Source organism: Glandiceps talaboti, chromosome 14 (genome assembly GCF_964340395.1).
Source record: "Glandiceps talaboti chromosome 14, keGlaTala1.1, whole genome shotgun sequence".
Classification (NCBI taxonomy): domain Eukaryota; kingdom Metazoa; phylum Hemichordata; class Enteropneusta; family Spengelidae; genus Glandiceps; species Glandiceps talaboti.
Genome location: NC_135562.1, coordinates 14,161,489 through 14,176,101, shown reverse-complemented (window position 1 = coordinate 14,176,101; position 14,613 = coordinate 14,161,489). Strand labels below are relative to the sequence as shown.

The 14,613-nt window shown below is 36.4% G+C and overlaps 2 protein-coding genes across 2 annotated transcripts in view; both read left to right on the top strand.

Annotated features, from left to right (window-relative positions):
- The window catches only part of LOC144445688 (mediator of RNA polymerase II transcription subunit 23-like), a 31,614-nt gene extending 23,201 nt beyond the window's left edge, over positions 1-8,413 (top strand). The window contains exons 27-34 of the mRNA XM_078135330.1: positions 200-329; positions 567-673; positions 1,828-1,987; positions 2,763-2,835; positions 3,992-4,221; positions 4,724-4,844; positions 6,402-6,487; positions 7,114-8,413. Coding sequence (XP_077991456.1) covers positions 200-329; positions 567-673; positions 1,828-1,987; positions 2,763-2,835; positions 3,992-4,221; positions 4,724-4,844; positions 6,402-6,487; positions 7,114-7,399 — 1,193 coding nt within the window. The 3' untranslated portion in view covers positions 7,400-8,413. The remainder of the gene's footprint in view (positions 1-199; positions 330-566; positions 674-1,827; positions 1,988-2,762; positions 2,836-3,991; positions 4,222-4,723; positions 4,845-6,401; positions 6,488-7,113) is intronic.
- A 1,500-nt stretch (positions 8,414-9,913) lies between these two features.
- Positions 9,914-14,613, top strand: LOC144445966 (protein CREG1-like). Its single transcript, XM_078135619.1, has 4 exons — positions 9,914-10,105; positions 11,497-11,583; positions 12,348-12,630; positions 13,866-14,613. Exons 1-4 carry the CDS (start codon positions 10,025-10,027, stop codon positions 14,066-14,068), a joined length of 654 nt encoding a protein of 217 aa, XP_077991745.1. The 5' UTR covers positions 9,914-10,024; the 3' UTR covers positions 14,069-14,613.

Below are 14,613 nucleotides of genomic sequence, written 5' to 3'. Positions count from 1 at the left end.
TTCTACTACACATGAAATTATTAAATAAATGTAGAAACATTGCAAACACTCTTACAAATACCAAAGACACCATACTTACCCTGTAAGCATCATAGAATTTTGTCATAATGCTACTATTAATACCAACCAGCAATCATAATATAATATGACGCTCTGCAGATTCATGATTTTTTCTCATTTTTTATTGATATGTTTTCAGATCGACCTGTGACATATCTGTACAATACCTTACACTACTATGAGAGGAGACTACGAGATCGTCCACCCCTCAAACGTAAATTAGTAGCTGCCATTATTGGATCATTGAAAGACATCAGACCACCTGGTTGGTAGGTACCAGTATGATAATCTCTAGTCTTATTGGACCACTAAAAGAGACAGACCACCTGGTTGTTGCATTTTTTAAATTAAATAAAGGTATTATTTAGTAAACCATGTAAATATTTACTTATATCTATTAATCTAATGATAATGTGGGCAAAAGCTTGTCAGAGTGTTTTTAATTTAGATCTTGCGTTTGGTAACTTGTAGGTAAATTAATAGAATGCATGTTTTGTTATTTTCAGGTGTCTAAGTACAGACTACATGAAGTTTGTCAGTAAACCAATCGAAGAAATCAACTGGGTTCCAGATCACCATTACTACCACAAAATGATTGGAAAACTTGTAGATAATATCCTTACAATGGTCATGCCAGATGTTTTAAATTGATATTCACTTTGAGAATGATATATGATTTTGATTTGTGTCAGCTCCCAAGCCTCAGATTCACATTCAACCATAGGAATGTTATTATGTAGTCTTTCAATTGATATCTGTTCCCAAGTCCAAGATTTATATTCAGTTGTGATAATGACTTGAATTTGATGAGTGTCAGCACCCAAGCCTCAGATTCACATTCTGTTTTGAGAATATTATACAGTTTTTTTATCAGTGTCAGCACCCAAGCCTCAGATTCACATTCAGCTGTGAGAATAACAGCATCTTTCAGGTGGTGTCATTTCATAAGGCAAAGATTTAGATTCAGTTGTGAGATTTTCATTATGATTCATGACATGAAAAAAGTGCACAATTGGAAAATTCTTTCTCTCAATTCATGACCCAAAATATTTTTATGGATATTGGTTTGTAAGCCTAACATTTAGATAGAGTTGTGAAAAGTACATACCAGCCATTCAATGGGCAAAAGAGCTGTCAGTTTCAGAATATATGAGAGCGATTCCTGTTCTCATGTCATGCCCATGTTACTGTTGTAGTAGATGTCACCTTCCAACCCTATGTATAAAATTTAGAATGAAGTGTTGAGAATGAAATACAACCAGTGGCAGGCAAGCATTTACAGCAGTGGAAGTTGTTACAAACATGGAAAGTAAATATATTGATTAATAACACTTGGCACAGCATGGTGGAACTAGAGATTTGTATGACCTGTGCATGCTTTGATAAGAACAGTTTTATGGCCCTCACTTTCACAAACAGATGTCAAGTTCCCCTGGCATTTCATGTACACATATACAGGCCATAAAACTTCATATCAAATCATGAAATTAATACAAGTCTTTGCTGTTCGAACATACTGTGCCAAGTGTTATTAATTCAGTTCATTTATTTACTTCCCAGTGTGTAACAAGTTCTACTTGTAAATGCTTGCCTGTCACTGGTTGTATAAGCCATGAAACAAGGGAGAGCTGCCCAGGCATATTTTAGTGAGCGTTGTGGCCATTATTACTGCGGATATAGTTTCAATAATAAAGTTCAGATATTATGGTTCATGTAATTTCAGTGTTTGTCCACAGTTCAAGTGTGTTCACCTTAACATCCATGCACCGATTTCAGGCAAGGCTACAAGTCCAAACATTGACTGGAGATTTAATGAGTTTCCTAACCCTGCTGCCCATTCATTACATACAACGTGTGTGGAATTAATGGCTCTACCTGTCAATGGTAGAATTGTAGGCAATGCAATCATAGATGCTGTACTCAAACAGTAAGTGTTTAAAAAAAACAATATAGAACATGAATATTTGGAGGTGAGAGGATCAACAAATTGGCCAACATCATCTCATTTTTTAGTAATCACATACTATGACTGCTTTCATCAGAGATCAAAGCGGTGGGGTGGGGGTGTTGGCTCATTACTTTGAACACTGCTTTCATCAAGGTGGGGGGTTGCCATTTAGTTTCTTGGTGACCAGACATAGTAAATATAATATAATAATAATTCGAATTTATAATGCACCTTTCCTCTTGAGAACTCAAGGTGCTCATAATTATTACCCTGGCATGGTACAATGGCAGCACTACAGCCTTCTATACTTCCTCAACTTCCTGGGGAGCATACATATTGAAACTATGAACACTGCTTTCCTCAGGGTTGGGGTGGGGGTGGGGGGCAATTTTCGATTTCTTGGTAATCAGACATACTGTGACTTCATTGGTCACTTGAACATTACATCACAAGGCCAACAAATCAGAATGGAAACAATACACTTGATGAAGATGTGTTATAGAAGGCCCGTGCTACAACCAGGGTATATCTTCAATTTCAATCCACTGTTGATATATTTTAGTCAATGATATCTGAATGTGTTGATACATGTCTACTGGTTTATGTACTTCCCTGCTACTCGAGTACTTGTATATTGAATCATACATCTCAATCCATGGCCCTTACCTTAGTTAATAGTAAGGTGGGGTTGTGGATTGAGATGTAAGATTTGTTTTATTTGACAGTAAATTGTTTATCTGGGGTTTGTTTTCAGCCATACATTGATAGCCAGGGAGTCAGTTATGAGCTGGATGAATGCCATAGGACTTGTATTAACCTCACTGCCAGTAAGTATTATGAGGTTATTACCCGATATCAAGTCTTCGTTCAGCATATTGCGATGAGTGTCATTTCTGTATAGTGACTAGACTCTCTCACAGTCCTCGGAGCTTCTCATCACTAAAAGGGTTGTTTTGTAATGTACATGTATGTACCAATATCACAACATAATTGTACTCGAATATCCTTGTACTGTGTGCCCTCATTGACCACATAGGGATAATCATGTGTATGTGTGTTTTGTAGGAGCCCTAATGATGTGTCTATTTTGTAGGAGCCCTAATCATGTGTCTATTTTGTAGGAGCCCTAATCATGTATGTATGTGTTTTGTAGGAGCCCTAATCATGCATGTATGTGTTTTGTAGGAGCCCTAATCATGCATGTATATTTTCAAGTTGAAGGAGCCCTAATCATGAATGTATGTGTGTTTTGTAGGAGCCCTAATCGTATATTTTGTAGGAGCCCTAATCATGTGTCTATTTTGTAGGAGCCCTAATCATGTGTCTATTTTGTAGGAGCCCTAATCATGTGTCTATTTTGTAGGAGCCCTAATCATGTATGTATGTGCGTTTTGTAGGAGCCCTAATCATGCATGTATGTGTTTTGTAGGAGCCCTAATCATGCATGTATGTGTTTTGTAGGAGCCCTAATCATGCATGTATATTTTCAAGTTGAAGGAGCCCTAATCATGAATGTATGTGTGTTTTGTAGGAGCCCTAATCGTATATTTTGTAGGAGCCCTAATCATGTGTCTATTTTGTAGGAGCCCTAATCATGAATGTATGTGCGTTTTGTAGGAGCCCTAATCATGTATGTATGTGTTTTGTAGGAGCCCTAATCATGTATGTATGTGTTTTGTAGGAGCCCTAATCATGTATGTTTATTTGGTTGGATCTCTAATCATGTATCTGTTTTGTAGGAGCCCTAATCATGTATGTATGTGTATTTTGTAGGAGCCCTAATCATGTATGTATGTGTATTATGTAGGAGCCCTAATCATGTGTCTATTTTGTAGGAGCCCTAATCATGTGTCTATTTTGTAGGAGCCCTAATCATGTATGTATGTGTTTTGTAGGAGCCCTAATCATGTATGTTTATTTTGTGGGATCTCTAATCATGTATCTATTTTGTAGGATCTCTAATCATGTATGTATGTTTTGCAGGAACCATATTGGATGTCGTTACATGACAGGATACTGGAGGTAATAAAGAGTGAGGTATTAAATGACAAGAGTGGTTCCATTGCTGGACTTACTACTATTCAACCATTTGCAATGTTTGATTTCACTGCCAGCCATTCCTCATTCAGTGAAATGACATGTGCTTACATGTTGGCACTTACACACTCTGTATGGCATCATTCCAGTATTGGACAACTGACGTTACTACCACAGTAAGTATTCCATGTAATCACTCACACATACATAAACAGAGAGGTGACTCAAGTGTCCAGTACTACATTCTGATGTTTACATTGACCTCTGAAGACTATTGACCATGACCTTTGGGGTCAAATACTCATACTCAGCCCATTGTATTTCCATGTAATCACTCATACATAAACAGAGAGGTGATTCAAGTGTCCAGTACTACATTCTGATGTTTACATTGACCTCTGAAGACTATTGACCATGACCTTTGGGGTCAAATACTCATACTCAGCCCATTGTATTTCCATGTAATCACTCACACATACATAAACAGAGAGGTGATTCAAGTGTCCAGTACTACATTCTGATGTTTATGTTGTTGACCTATGAAGACTAATGACTGTGACCTTTGGGGTCAAATATTCAAATACTCATACTCAGCCCATTGTGTGCATGCTGTACCATAAAAATAATACAGAAATTGGCTAGTGTAGTAAACTCTAGTATGTCTTTTATTTGACACAGGTTTTTCAAGGAGCACATTAAACCATTGGTGAAAACAGAAGAGCAGTTTTTGTTCGTGTGTCACTTGACTGGACCATTCTTTCAACGATTTCATCAAGAGAGAACACGCTGTCTTATTGATGTAAGTGTACCTTATTTAACAAACAACAAACTTTAGGATATTAAAAGGGAGTGTCACTCCAGGAAAGAACGGTATGTATTCATAAACTTTGAATGCGTGAGAGTAATTTTATGATTTCACATCACATAAATGTAGCACATTTGCCAAGAAACACCAAATTGAAATTCTTTTCACTTCTGTGTTCTAAATGTGGTACACTGTTGCCTTAACTGACATATATATTATGTTAAATGAACAATGCATATTCATGTTAATGACTATCTGAAGGTGATAAGCACTTAGGAATTTGAATTCATTATTCATTAAATACATATTCATGTCAGCTAAGATTCATGAGGCAACACTGAGAACGGTTAGTACGATAGTGGTGAGAAAAAGATTCAATGTTTCTCAGCTATCGTGCAAAATTTGTGTGATTGAAACTGAAATTACTCCAGAACCAAAGTTTATGAAAACCTTTCATTTTCTGGAGTGGCGTTTGCCGTTGAATGCCAGAGTAGTTCTAGTTTTTCGCCATGTTTTGGTTATTTTAACCTAAGACTGAGATGTACATCAAAAATTAACTGAAAACAGCTTTATCCTTCTGATCATCATTTAGAACTGTGTACACTTGTTTTACATTTCTAATGTAAACAGTCTTGAATTTGGTATGAGCCTGATTGCATGTTTGTCATCAAATATAATTTAGTAGTATATTGATAGTGTTTGATCACTAGATAAATCTGTAAAATATGCCAAATGAGTGAATACAACAAAATTGTTTCATTTTTAAGAACAAAAGTTAATTTTGTCCCAATACTCCATATTCCAGTTACCAAATTTCTGCCCATTTCACATGCAAAGATCGCAAGAAGGCACACCAGATTTGGCAAAGTGAGGGTTAAGATTTGAATGATGGCTACTGATCGTATTATGGACAAAGCTGTAAACAAAATTGTTGTGAAAATACTATGTTCTTAAGGTGGAGATGCACAAAGGGAAGATTTTAAGGGTGACATATTTTCAAGTTATTGTTTCCCAACAATGAATAAAGTTTACACCATCAACCCATATATTTTCTGAAAGGTTTTTCTCTGCATTATAGTAGTGGCTAGGCATGTTTTGATTACTGGTAGATTACCACAAAAACAGCATTGAAATGAGGGGTAACTCTGTCTGCTGTCTTTACGTTGCAATATTCAACTATTTTTGTCCTCTCTGTGCATTAGATAAATGTATCAAAGTAACCAGTCAGCAATATCATAATTACCCAAGGAGATTTATTCACCAATATTTTTATTTCTTCAGCCAAGGAAAATATAACTGACCTAACAAGCCTTCAATGAGGTGACTAGTATTTTCTAGCAAAATGAAGAAAACTGTTGGAGAATAATAAAGTTATTTCTTTGGAGGAATAATTTATGAAAGATTGAGAAGAAGAGAAGTGATTACTCTCAACATTTGGACTCATATTTGGATCACAGCAGAATGAATGACATAGACATGCATTGACGTGTCATATCAATTTTTATTTTATTGTCACTAATTGAAATCATTCTTTGTATCATTTTTATTCAGCTAACAAAGGAATTGTATGAAATGCTGGAACAAGTTGACAAGACAGTCACACATATCAACAATATCGATGCCATCACAGACTTCTTGTATCCTTATCTATGGGTCATGTGTTTTCACACACAAATGCACAATAGACTTCTGTATGTGCATACTATACACACTCACACTCACACCCACATACAGACTCTACATACACATACACACAGCCACATGCCCACAGACTTTCCTATGCATACATATGTACAAACACATACGTATGAATGTACATACATACATACATACATACATACATACATACATACATACATACATACATACATACATACTTACATACATATATACATACATACGTACACATGCATTTGACATACATATATGTACGGAAGTACATATGTACACACACACACACACATACATACATACATACATACATACATACATACATACATACATACAGACAGACAGACACACATATACTAGGACATACAAACAGCCACATACAGACAGGCACACACAAGCACACACACACACACACACACACACTCAGACCTTCTTTTGAAGTTTCTTGACAAGTATACAAAATGTGTGTGATGTAACACCATGAAATGACTCTCCAGAACCCAAAGTTACAAATGTAACATTATTTCCTGGAGTGGCGTTCCCCTTTACTGTACAATTTCATGTTTGATAAATTTCTTAACTAATGATACAGATACCATATCAAGTACATGTTTACTGGAGATCTAGTTAAGAATGAAGTAGAACGCTGCATCAAGAACCTCAGACAACCCTTGCAGATGAGACTCAGATTTATCTCTCATAGCAGCAAAACACAGGAACAACAGTTGCAGCAACACCAACAACTTCAGCAACAACAATTACAGCAACAGCAACAGCAGCAGCAACTTCAGCAACAACAGCAACATCTACAACAACAACAACAACAACAACAACAACAACAGCAGCAGCAGCAGCAGCAGCAGTCAGTACAAATGTAATGAAGCCTTGTCAGCCTTGTGAATGACAGTGTCAAGTGATATGTGATTACCTCTAGGTATTGTCATGGAGGAGGGATAAGGGGTGAAGAAAAACCAAATTGAGTCTTGTTCACAGTCATTGTTCTGTGACTGTTCTAGCAGTGATCCAGTATGGCCTAACATTACCTGTGTCTACTATACCTCCATGGTGTTGGTTAGACATCAGTGAATTATGATTAATACAGATATGCAGATTTTTCATACATCAATCACAGGAATCTGATGTTTATTTCATTAAGTGATGGATACACTTTTCAAGTGATCACTGTCACAAGTACTAGTCCAGGATGTATAGATCTTTAGGAGATATGGTCTAAAAGATTGTGCCACTGTGGTAGTTTCAGAAGCTAGGTCACAAAATTAGGGAAATCTGGTAACAGTGGGGGAAATCTGGTAATGTTGGTGGTTACAAAGAGACAAAATCTTACAGAGTGGGCAAAAATCTAGTGACGTCGGTAACAGAGGAGGAAGTGTGACTACACTGGTAACACAGAGAGGTGAATGTGGTAACCCTAGTTACAGAGAAGACGGAAATCTGGTAACCAGGGTAACGGAGAGGGAAATCTGATTACCCTGGTACTAGAGAAGGGAAAATGTGGTAACTCTGGTAACAGAAGATGAGTGACATAGTCTTCTGAACCATGTGATCATACGTTTGACGATAATTTGGTGAAGCGATTTTAAAGAATGACTGAGTTGCAGGAATTTGACATTCCTTGTCTGTGGTTTTGATAACAAAAGAATGTATTGTTATGTAAATGTATCCCTCGCTTTTTCCAAGAAATGACTTGAGTCACCTCAGCCTAGAACACACTAATTATGATGAGACAAGAAGATATATATCAGTGATGGAAACTGTAAATAGCCATCCATTATAGTATTTTGTATGTGATGTAGCTGTCAAACCCAGAATGAACTTAGATGATAGAACATACAGAACGTTTTGTCTACATATGTGACATTTTTTGTATCTTAGTGTTGATGTATTTATAGAAATAAATCATTGACTGTGCTATGTATAGCATAACACACTAATTAACTGCCGATCTGGATGTGGTAGTGTGTATGGAATGACACCTTGAATTCTTTGGCAGGCTGTTACTGTTTAATGGTATTTTCGTTGCTTGTTTGTTGTTGTGTGTGTGTGTGTGTTTGTTTGTTTGTAACACAGTTTGTAGGCCCCTGTGGGGTTTCATTGTGTGTGTGTGTGCGTGCATATTTGTGTGTGTGGGTGTTTGTTTGTTTGTTTATATGCATTTATATGTGTAAGTAAAGTAAAACGTATTCCTCCCCTAATTCCATACTCTCTAAAATATGGCCCTTCCCCAACCGATTTGTAAAATGTGACAACCTCCCCCCCCCTCTTGTAATTACTGAAAGCTCCATAGTGTAGATAGCCTAATTATTATTTATTTTTATTACTATTTTATGATTTGTAATTTGTATTGGCTGTTGATGTCCTGTCAAGCAAAATTAAAGTGTGTGTTATTGGTGCTCAGTGTTTACTTAACTTCACATTCAATTTTATTCACAGGTTTGGGATCAATTGAACGTTAAGGGAATTAACTAAAGTTCCTACATGATCAACTATTGTTTAGCCAAAAGTTATTTCCCAGAAATCGAGCTGAGATCTTAGACTAGTTTTCAGGAGTACGTTCCAATATAGTTCCACAGTTCCACATGTCCTACAATAATTTGATGTATTTCAGTTCCTTGAATATAAATAGTACAAAGAGCATATGACAATGAATAAATGAATAATTAATTGTAAAGGCATGCACGCAGAACACGATACTCTAGCACGCTTGGCTCCAAAGAAACTTAAATTGTGAATAATTTAATCTCGAGTCCATGCGTGTCTCCTATCTGGTGCATCAACTTGTACTACGGTTGGACTGATATGGTAGCCTATAGGCTTATAGCTCTTGCTATGTACAACTCTTTGTAATTTGTCTCTCCATCACTCAACTCACGTTGGAAAACATGAGGTGATGTCTTTAATTATTTACAATGCATTGTTAGATGAGTCAAATTAATTGATGTGATCCTCCCCTAATTTCCATTTTCTGAAAATAAGCCCCCCCCCCCCCCCCCCCCTTCCCCGGACCGATTGGAAAAGGGGACAGCCCTGTAATTAACGTGACTACGGTACATTACAAAAGGCGTCCTTATTATACTAGACGGGATATCATCATTCTAAATTTCCAGCTGTTTTCATTATTATTTCATTATACATGATGGAATCATTATTTCAGCATAGTAAATTTTCCCATGTATAATTAAAAGTCATAATAAAATTGCATTGGCTCGCGTTCCTCGTACGTGTTGATAGCGATCGCCCGGCCTTCTCCGAGTTACCAATCAGAAGTAGTGTTACAACAAACGCTAGTTACGCAATGTTGTGTCATTGTCATATCACGTGATGAATTTTCATTGTGTATGCCTTTCCTCTGGTTCCTCTGCTGTACGCTAGAGTCGGGTCCGGATCCTCTGTCGTACCTCTGCAACGATTACATATACGGACACCCCCGTCTTACGTCTAAGGATCAAGACAACAGCGCAGCACATCAGAGTCACCCGAACACCATGGCGAAAGTGGATAGTGTCTCCTCATGTGTGATGCACGTACTGTTGGTGATAATATTTGCAGACAGTGATTGCAACGCAGTAAGTGATCGCGGATACCCTTGTTTGAGTTGTTTATGCTATTTTAGGGGTAGTCATTTGTAACTCACTGGGGTGTCTATTTGGAAAAAAAATTGAAGTGGGGAGGAGGGGGGGGGGGCATTTTGGAGAATACCACTTCAAGTGGGGGAGAGGGGGTCACTTTTTGTCACATGCAATCCTGTAATACCAAAAGCAGCTATTGAACTATATATAAGGTAGCATTATTTAAATGTATTAGTAATTGGTTTATTATGGCAACACAAAAACAGTTAAAATTGATTCAGAAAAAACCCACAACACCAGCTTTTCAAATAAGTACTTTATTACATTGCACCTTGTACGGAAAATATATTTTTAAAAAGCAAAAACAACAAAATGTTAAAAGTAAACAATAAACAAAATAAATATTTGTAAACAAATATGGCCAATCCGGAGTGCCAGTGTTTCAACTCCAAAACAATGGCCCTCCATAGCCAGTTAAAAATGACTGTCCCCTTACAAGTGACATACCACTGTTGTGTTATAATTATATTAACATAAAATTTGAGATTGCAGTTTTTTGTGCTAAACATTTCCTGTTTCCCTTGCCTACACTACTTGCTAATTACCCTTACCAATGAGTAGATCTATTGTAGATGAAATTGATCTATAGTAGACAAAATCTTTTGACAATTCATCTACCATTGGTTCCCAAGGCACTGCTTCATCCACAAGAATGCCCACAGTAGACGAAGTGTCATCTACTTTATATAGGCTCTACTATACATCTGCATTTTATCAACAAGCCTTCATCAAACATAACTGCCAGAAGATCTAATGGTCAGGAATAAGTTCCAATATCAATATCATACCCCATATTTTCCAATGTTAAATTTTAGTTAAAGGCTTCTCACTGGTTACTGATAGGTCAGTGACATGGCAATCATCTTGGATAGATACTAAAGGGTATCAGAGCAATTGTTGTCATGGTGATACTTGCCAAAATGTTTGCACTTGATAAAACACAATGCTATCATTGCTGGAACTTATCTAGACTTTACAATTGACTTAATTAAAATTAGTTTGCAGGTCTCATAAGCTGCTTTAGAAACCAGATAGGACAGAAAACCTTGAGGTACTATTATCTGTCTAGAACCTTCCCAGGGTCCCAGCCCAGCAATTTTACTAATAATGCTATTGGACTGTTATTTATTGCCATATGAAATGACCCCCCCCCCCCCCTCATGACCCCTCCCCTTTCTCAACACCATGCATATGTGTATGTTTGTCATACTGTAATACTTTTCACTGCTAAAAATAAAACTAATTTCCCAATAATTGTCTAAGGAATGAATGTTATTGCAATGATTTAGGTGCATATGGTAATGGTGTAATTTTTCATTCAACTCCAGGCTTCTTCATTAGTGGTTGAAACTAAAAGTGAAGTCAGACCACCATTCACGCACTATGCTGAAAGAGCACGATATGTAGTCCATCAGGTAAGTAGTAGAATTTAAAAACATGCAACAGTTGTAAAGGTACTGCCCTGTATATTTAAATTATATAATGTAACTGTGATTACTTGACCATGTACATGCATACTAGTGGCATTTCATAGCTAGGCACTTGTTTCCTCAAGATATGTATCAGAATATGTTTCTATCAGAATACAATAAAATATTGATAATATTGACATATTTCACCTTTTATATATGGAAGGGCTAAAATGACAGGTTTCTATAAGCAGTGTGTGGACTTGCGTGATCCTAGGAACCTGAGTTATTTTACCCCTTCACATATTTTCAGCCAAATATTTCAGTAGTATCAATATTTTCTCATATTCTAAAACAAATCTTGGGACACAAGTGTCTGTGTGGCATTTCTACTGCAGTGCAATACCAAAAACATTATTGCATACCTGTGTCTGCATATTGATATGCAAATGATGACAATAGTTTCTTTCAACATGGAAATTTGCTGTACCAGTGAAAAGTTTATGCAATAATAACAGAACCTCTTGCTGCGTGAATGAAAGTGTGGTGTACTCAGGTGTATGCACTTGCAGTGAGAGTGGTTTATAGTGTATCATGATATCATGTTCATATACAGACATGGCCATCTCCTTTCTTCTGTTTTAATTAAATTTACTTGTAAATGATTATTTTGTATTGGTACTATTGTATGGCAAAAATCAAATATGGCCGCTATCTGAAACCGTGATAAGTGTGCATCTAATTGAGGTACATAATTTTGACTTTTGTAGGCAAACTGGGCAGTGATGAACACCATATCCACCCAGCCTGGTATGAAAGGTTATCCGTTTGGCAATGTTGCATCAGTAAGTGATGGCACAGTAAACAACAGTACAGGAATACCATACTTCTACATCACAGCCTTAGATGTATCAGTGAGAGATTTCCGAGTTAACGGTAATAACAACATTTCATTGACATTTAGTGAGACTATGATACCTGATGTCAATGACTGTATAACAAGTGAACAAGGTGATCCTGAAAACCCACTCTGTACAAGACTTGTACTTCTTGGTAAGTTTATATATACATGTATTTTTAGTTCCCCCGCTCCCAGGGTTACTATTATAATAAGATGTTATTCCCTTATAGTTTTCTTCCTTCAGCCACGGAAAATACGAGTGACCTAAGGGGCCTTTGTTTTAGACCTTAGGTCACAAGTATTTTATGGCTAAATAAAGAAAAATATTGGAGAATAACAGAATAATACCAGTAACATTAAAGAAAAATCAGGGAGAGTAATGGTAATTTTTATTGTTTTCACTCATATTTTGAACACAGGAGAACTAGTGACATAGACGTGCTTTGTCGTGAAATAGAATGATTTTGTACTAAATGGCTCATGCATACATTTGTAGTATAATGGTCTTTGTCCATCCTTCCATGCATCCATCTGTAATATATCATTTCTCAGACATGCAATATCCAATTTCTTTCAAACCTGGCACAAATATGACGTCATATGGTACATATGCAAATCACTTTGCTTACAACATATGCAAATTTGACTGAATGTGGCCATATTGGTAGTGAAAACTCAATATTTATGACCTATCTCCAAAACTGTAATATTACAATTTGGGACTTCGTTGTGTCCAGTTATCCGACCGTAATACACTATTTTTGAGACATGCAATATCCGTTTTCTTTCAAACTTGGCACAAAGGTGAATGACAGAATGGCGGCCATATTTGGAGTAATAGATCAATATATTACTGCATAATTCAAAACTTCATAGAGTCCATTCAAGTGTCTAATCACTTGCAATATTTCTTGCAAGACCTTTGACCTTGACCTTGTCCTTCTGGGTCATTTATCAAAATCAATCCATTCCTTGCATATTGCAGACAGCTTAGCATTATGTGTGGCCAATTTCTTTCAAAGTGACATCTATTCTAAGTTAATGCAGAACAAGAGAAGAGAAATATTTATTCATTATTTTTGTTGTTTACATAACTTTTCACTAAATGGTGGCCATATTTGTAATCATAATTTTCTCAAAAGTATTATTAGTTGTAAATTTTCTTTTTATACTTTGACCTTTGACCTAAAATTTGATCTTCATGGTTAATTATGAAAATCCAGCTGCATATCAGAGACACTTTTTAGTATTTATTTGATGCCACTAATTTGTTTTAAATCATTGCCCCATTCTAGCTCTGTCACATAGAAGTCAAGTATTTGAGGGGGAGCATGTTTTCTATGAAGACTTGCTTTTTGTAACAATTGTATTTGTGTGTTGCTTTCAGGTCAAATGCAAGAGGTTACAGACTCACAGGAGACAGAGTTTGCCAAGAAAGCACTCTTCTCAAGACATCCAGTAATGCCAGATTGGTCTTCAAGTCATAAATTTCTTTTTTTTAAACTTGATATCAAAGATGTGTGGATGATAGATTTCTTTGGAGGAGGGAAGCATATTACCCCTGAGGACTACTTTAAAGCTAAACCTTAAACACATCACTGTGAATTTATACTGGCATGTATATTCTGAGATTGTGTTTTCCAACCATGCTATTCTGTGATTTGAGCTTCCAGCCAGGCAATTTTGAGATTTGAGTTTTGCAACCCGGTCATACATCAAGTAGAGATGAACGTTGAACAATGAGACAATTAGCAAAGGCTATATGTGGTTATCAAGGCAATTATATATAAAACAATAGTTTATTGATTGCCATTACTTGGGATGTAGGCAATAGAATGAATTATTGTCTCCCAAATGGTTTTTCTATATTTTAATGTTGATAATATATGATTTATTACCATTGCTTAGGATGATACTTGCATGTATAATTGATAGGGCAATAATATGAATAATTGTCTCCCAGTGGATTTTGCCATATCACAATGTGGGTAATAGTAAGAGTTATTTCACTCTCACGGAATTATTAAAAAGATCTGCTGGGGCTATATCTTCGGAATTAACCCAACTGGATTTTGTGAAGGCCAACCAAACCAAATGCATTGTTCTTTTCAGGGCCACATCATCCAAAAAGAAAT

Excerpts from the sequence above, each read along its gene's own strand:
- LOC144445966 (XM_078135619.1), top strand. The coding sequence starts at position 10,025 with ATGGCGAAAGTGGATAGTGTCTCCTCATGTGTGATGCACGTACTGTTG. Across the intron at positions 11,584-12,347 it reads CACGATATGTAGTCCATCAG|GCAAACTGGGCAGTGATGAA; the intron begins GTAAGTAGTAGA and ends TGACTTTTGTAG. Across the intron at positions 12,631-13,865 it reads TACAAGACTTGTACTTCTTG|GTCAAATGCAAGAGGTTACA; the intron begins GTAAGTTTATAT and ends TGTTGCTTTCAG.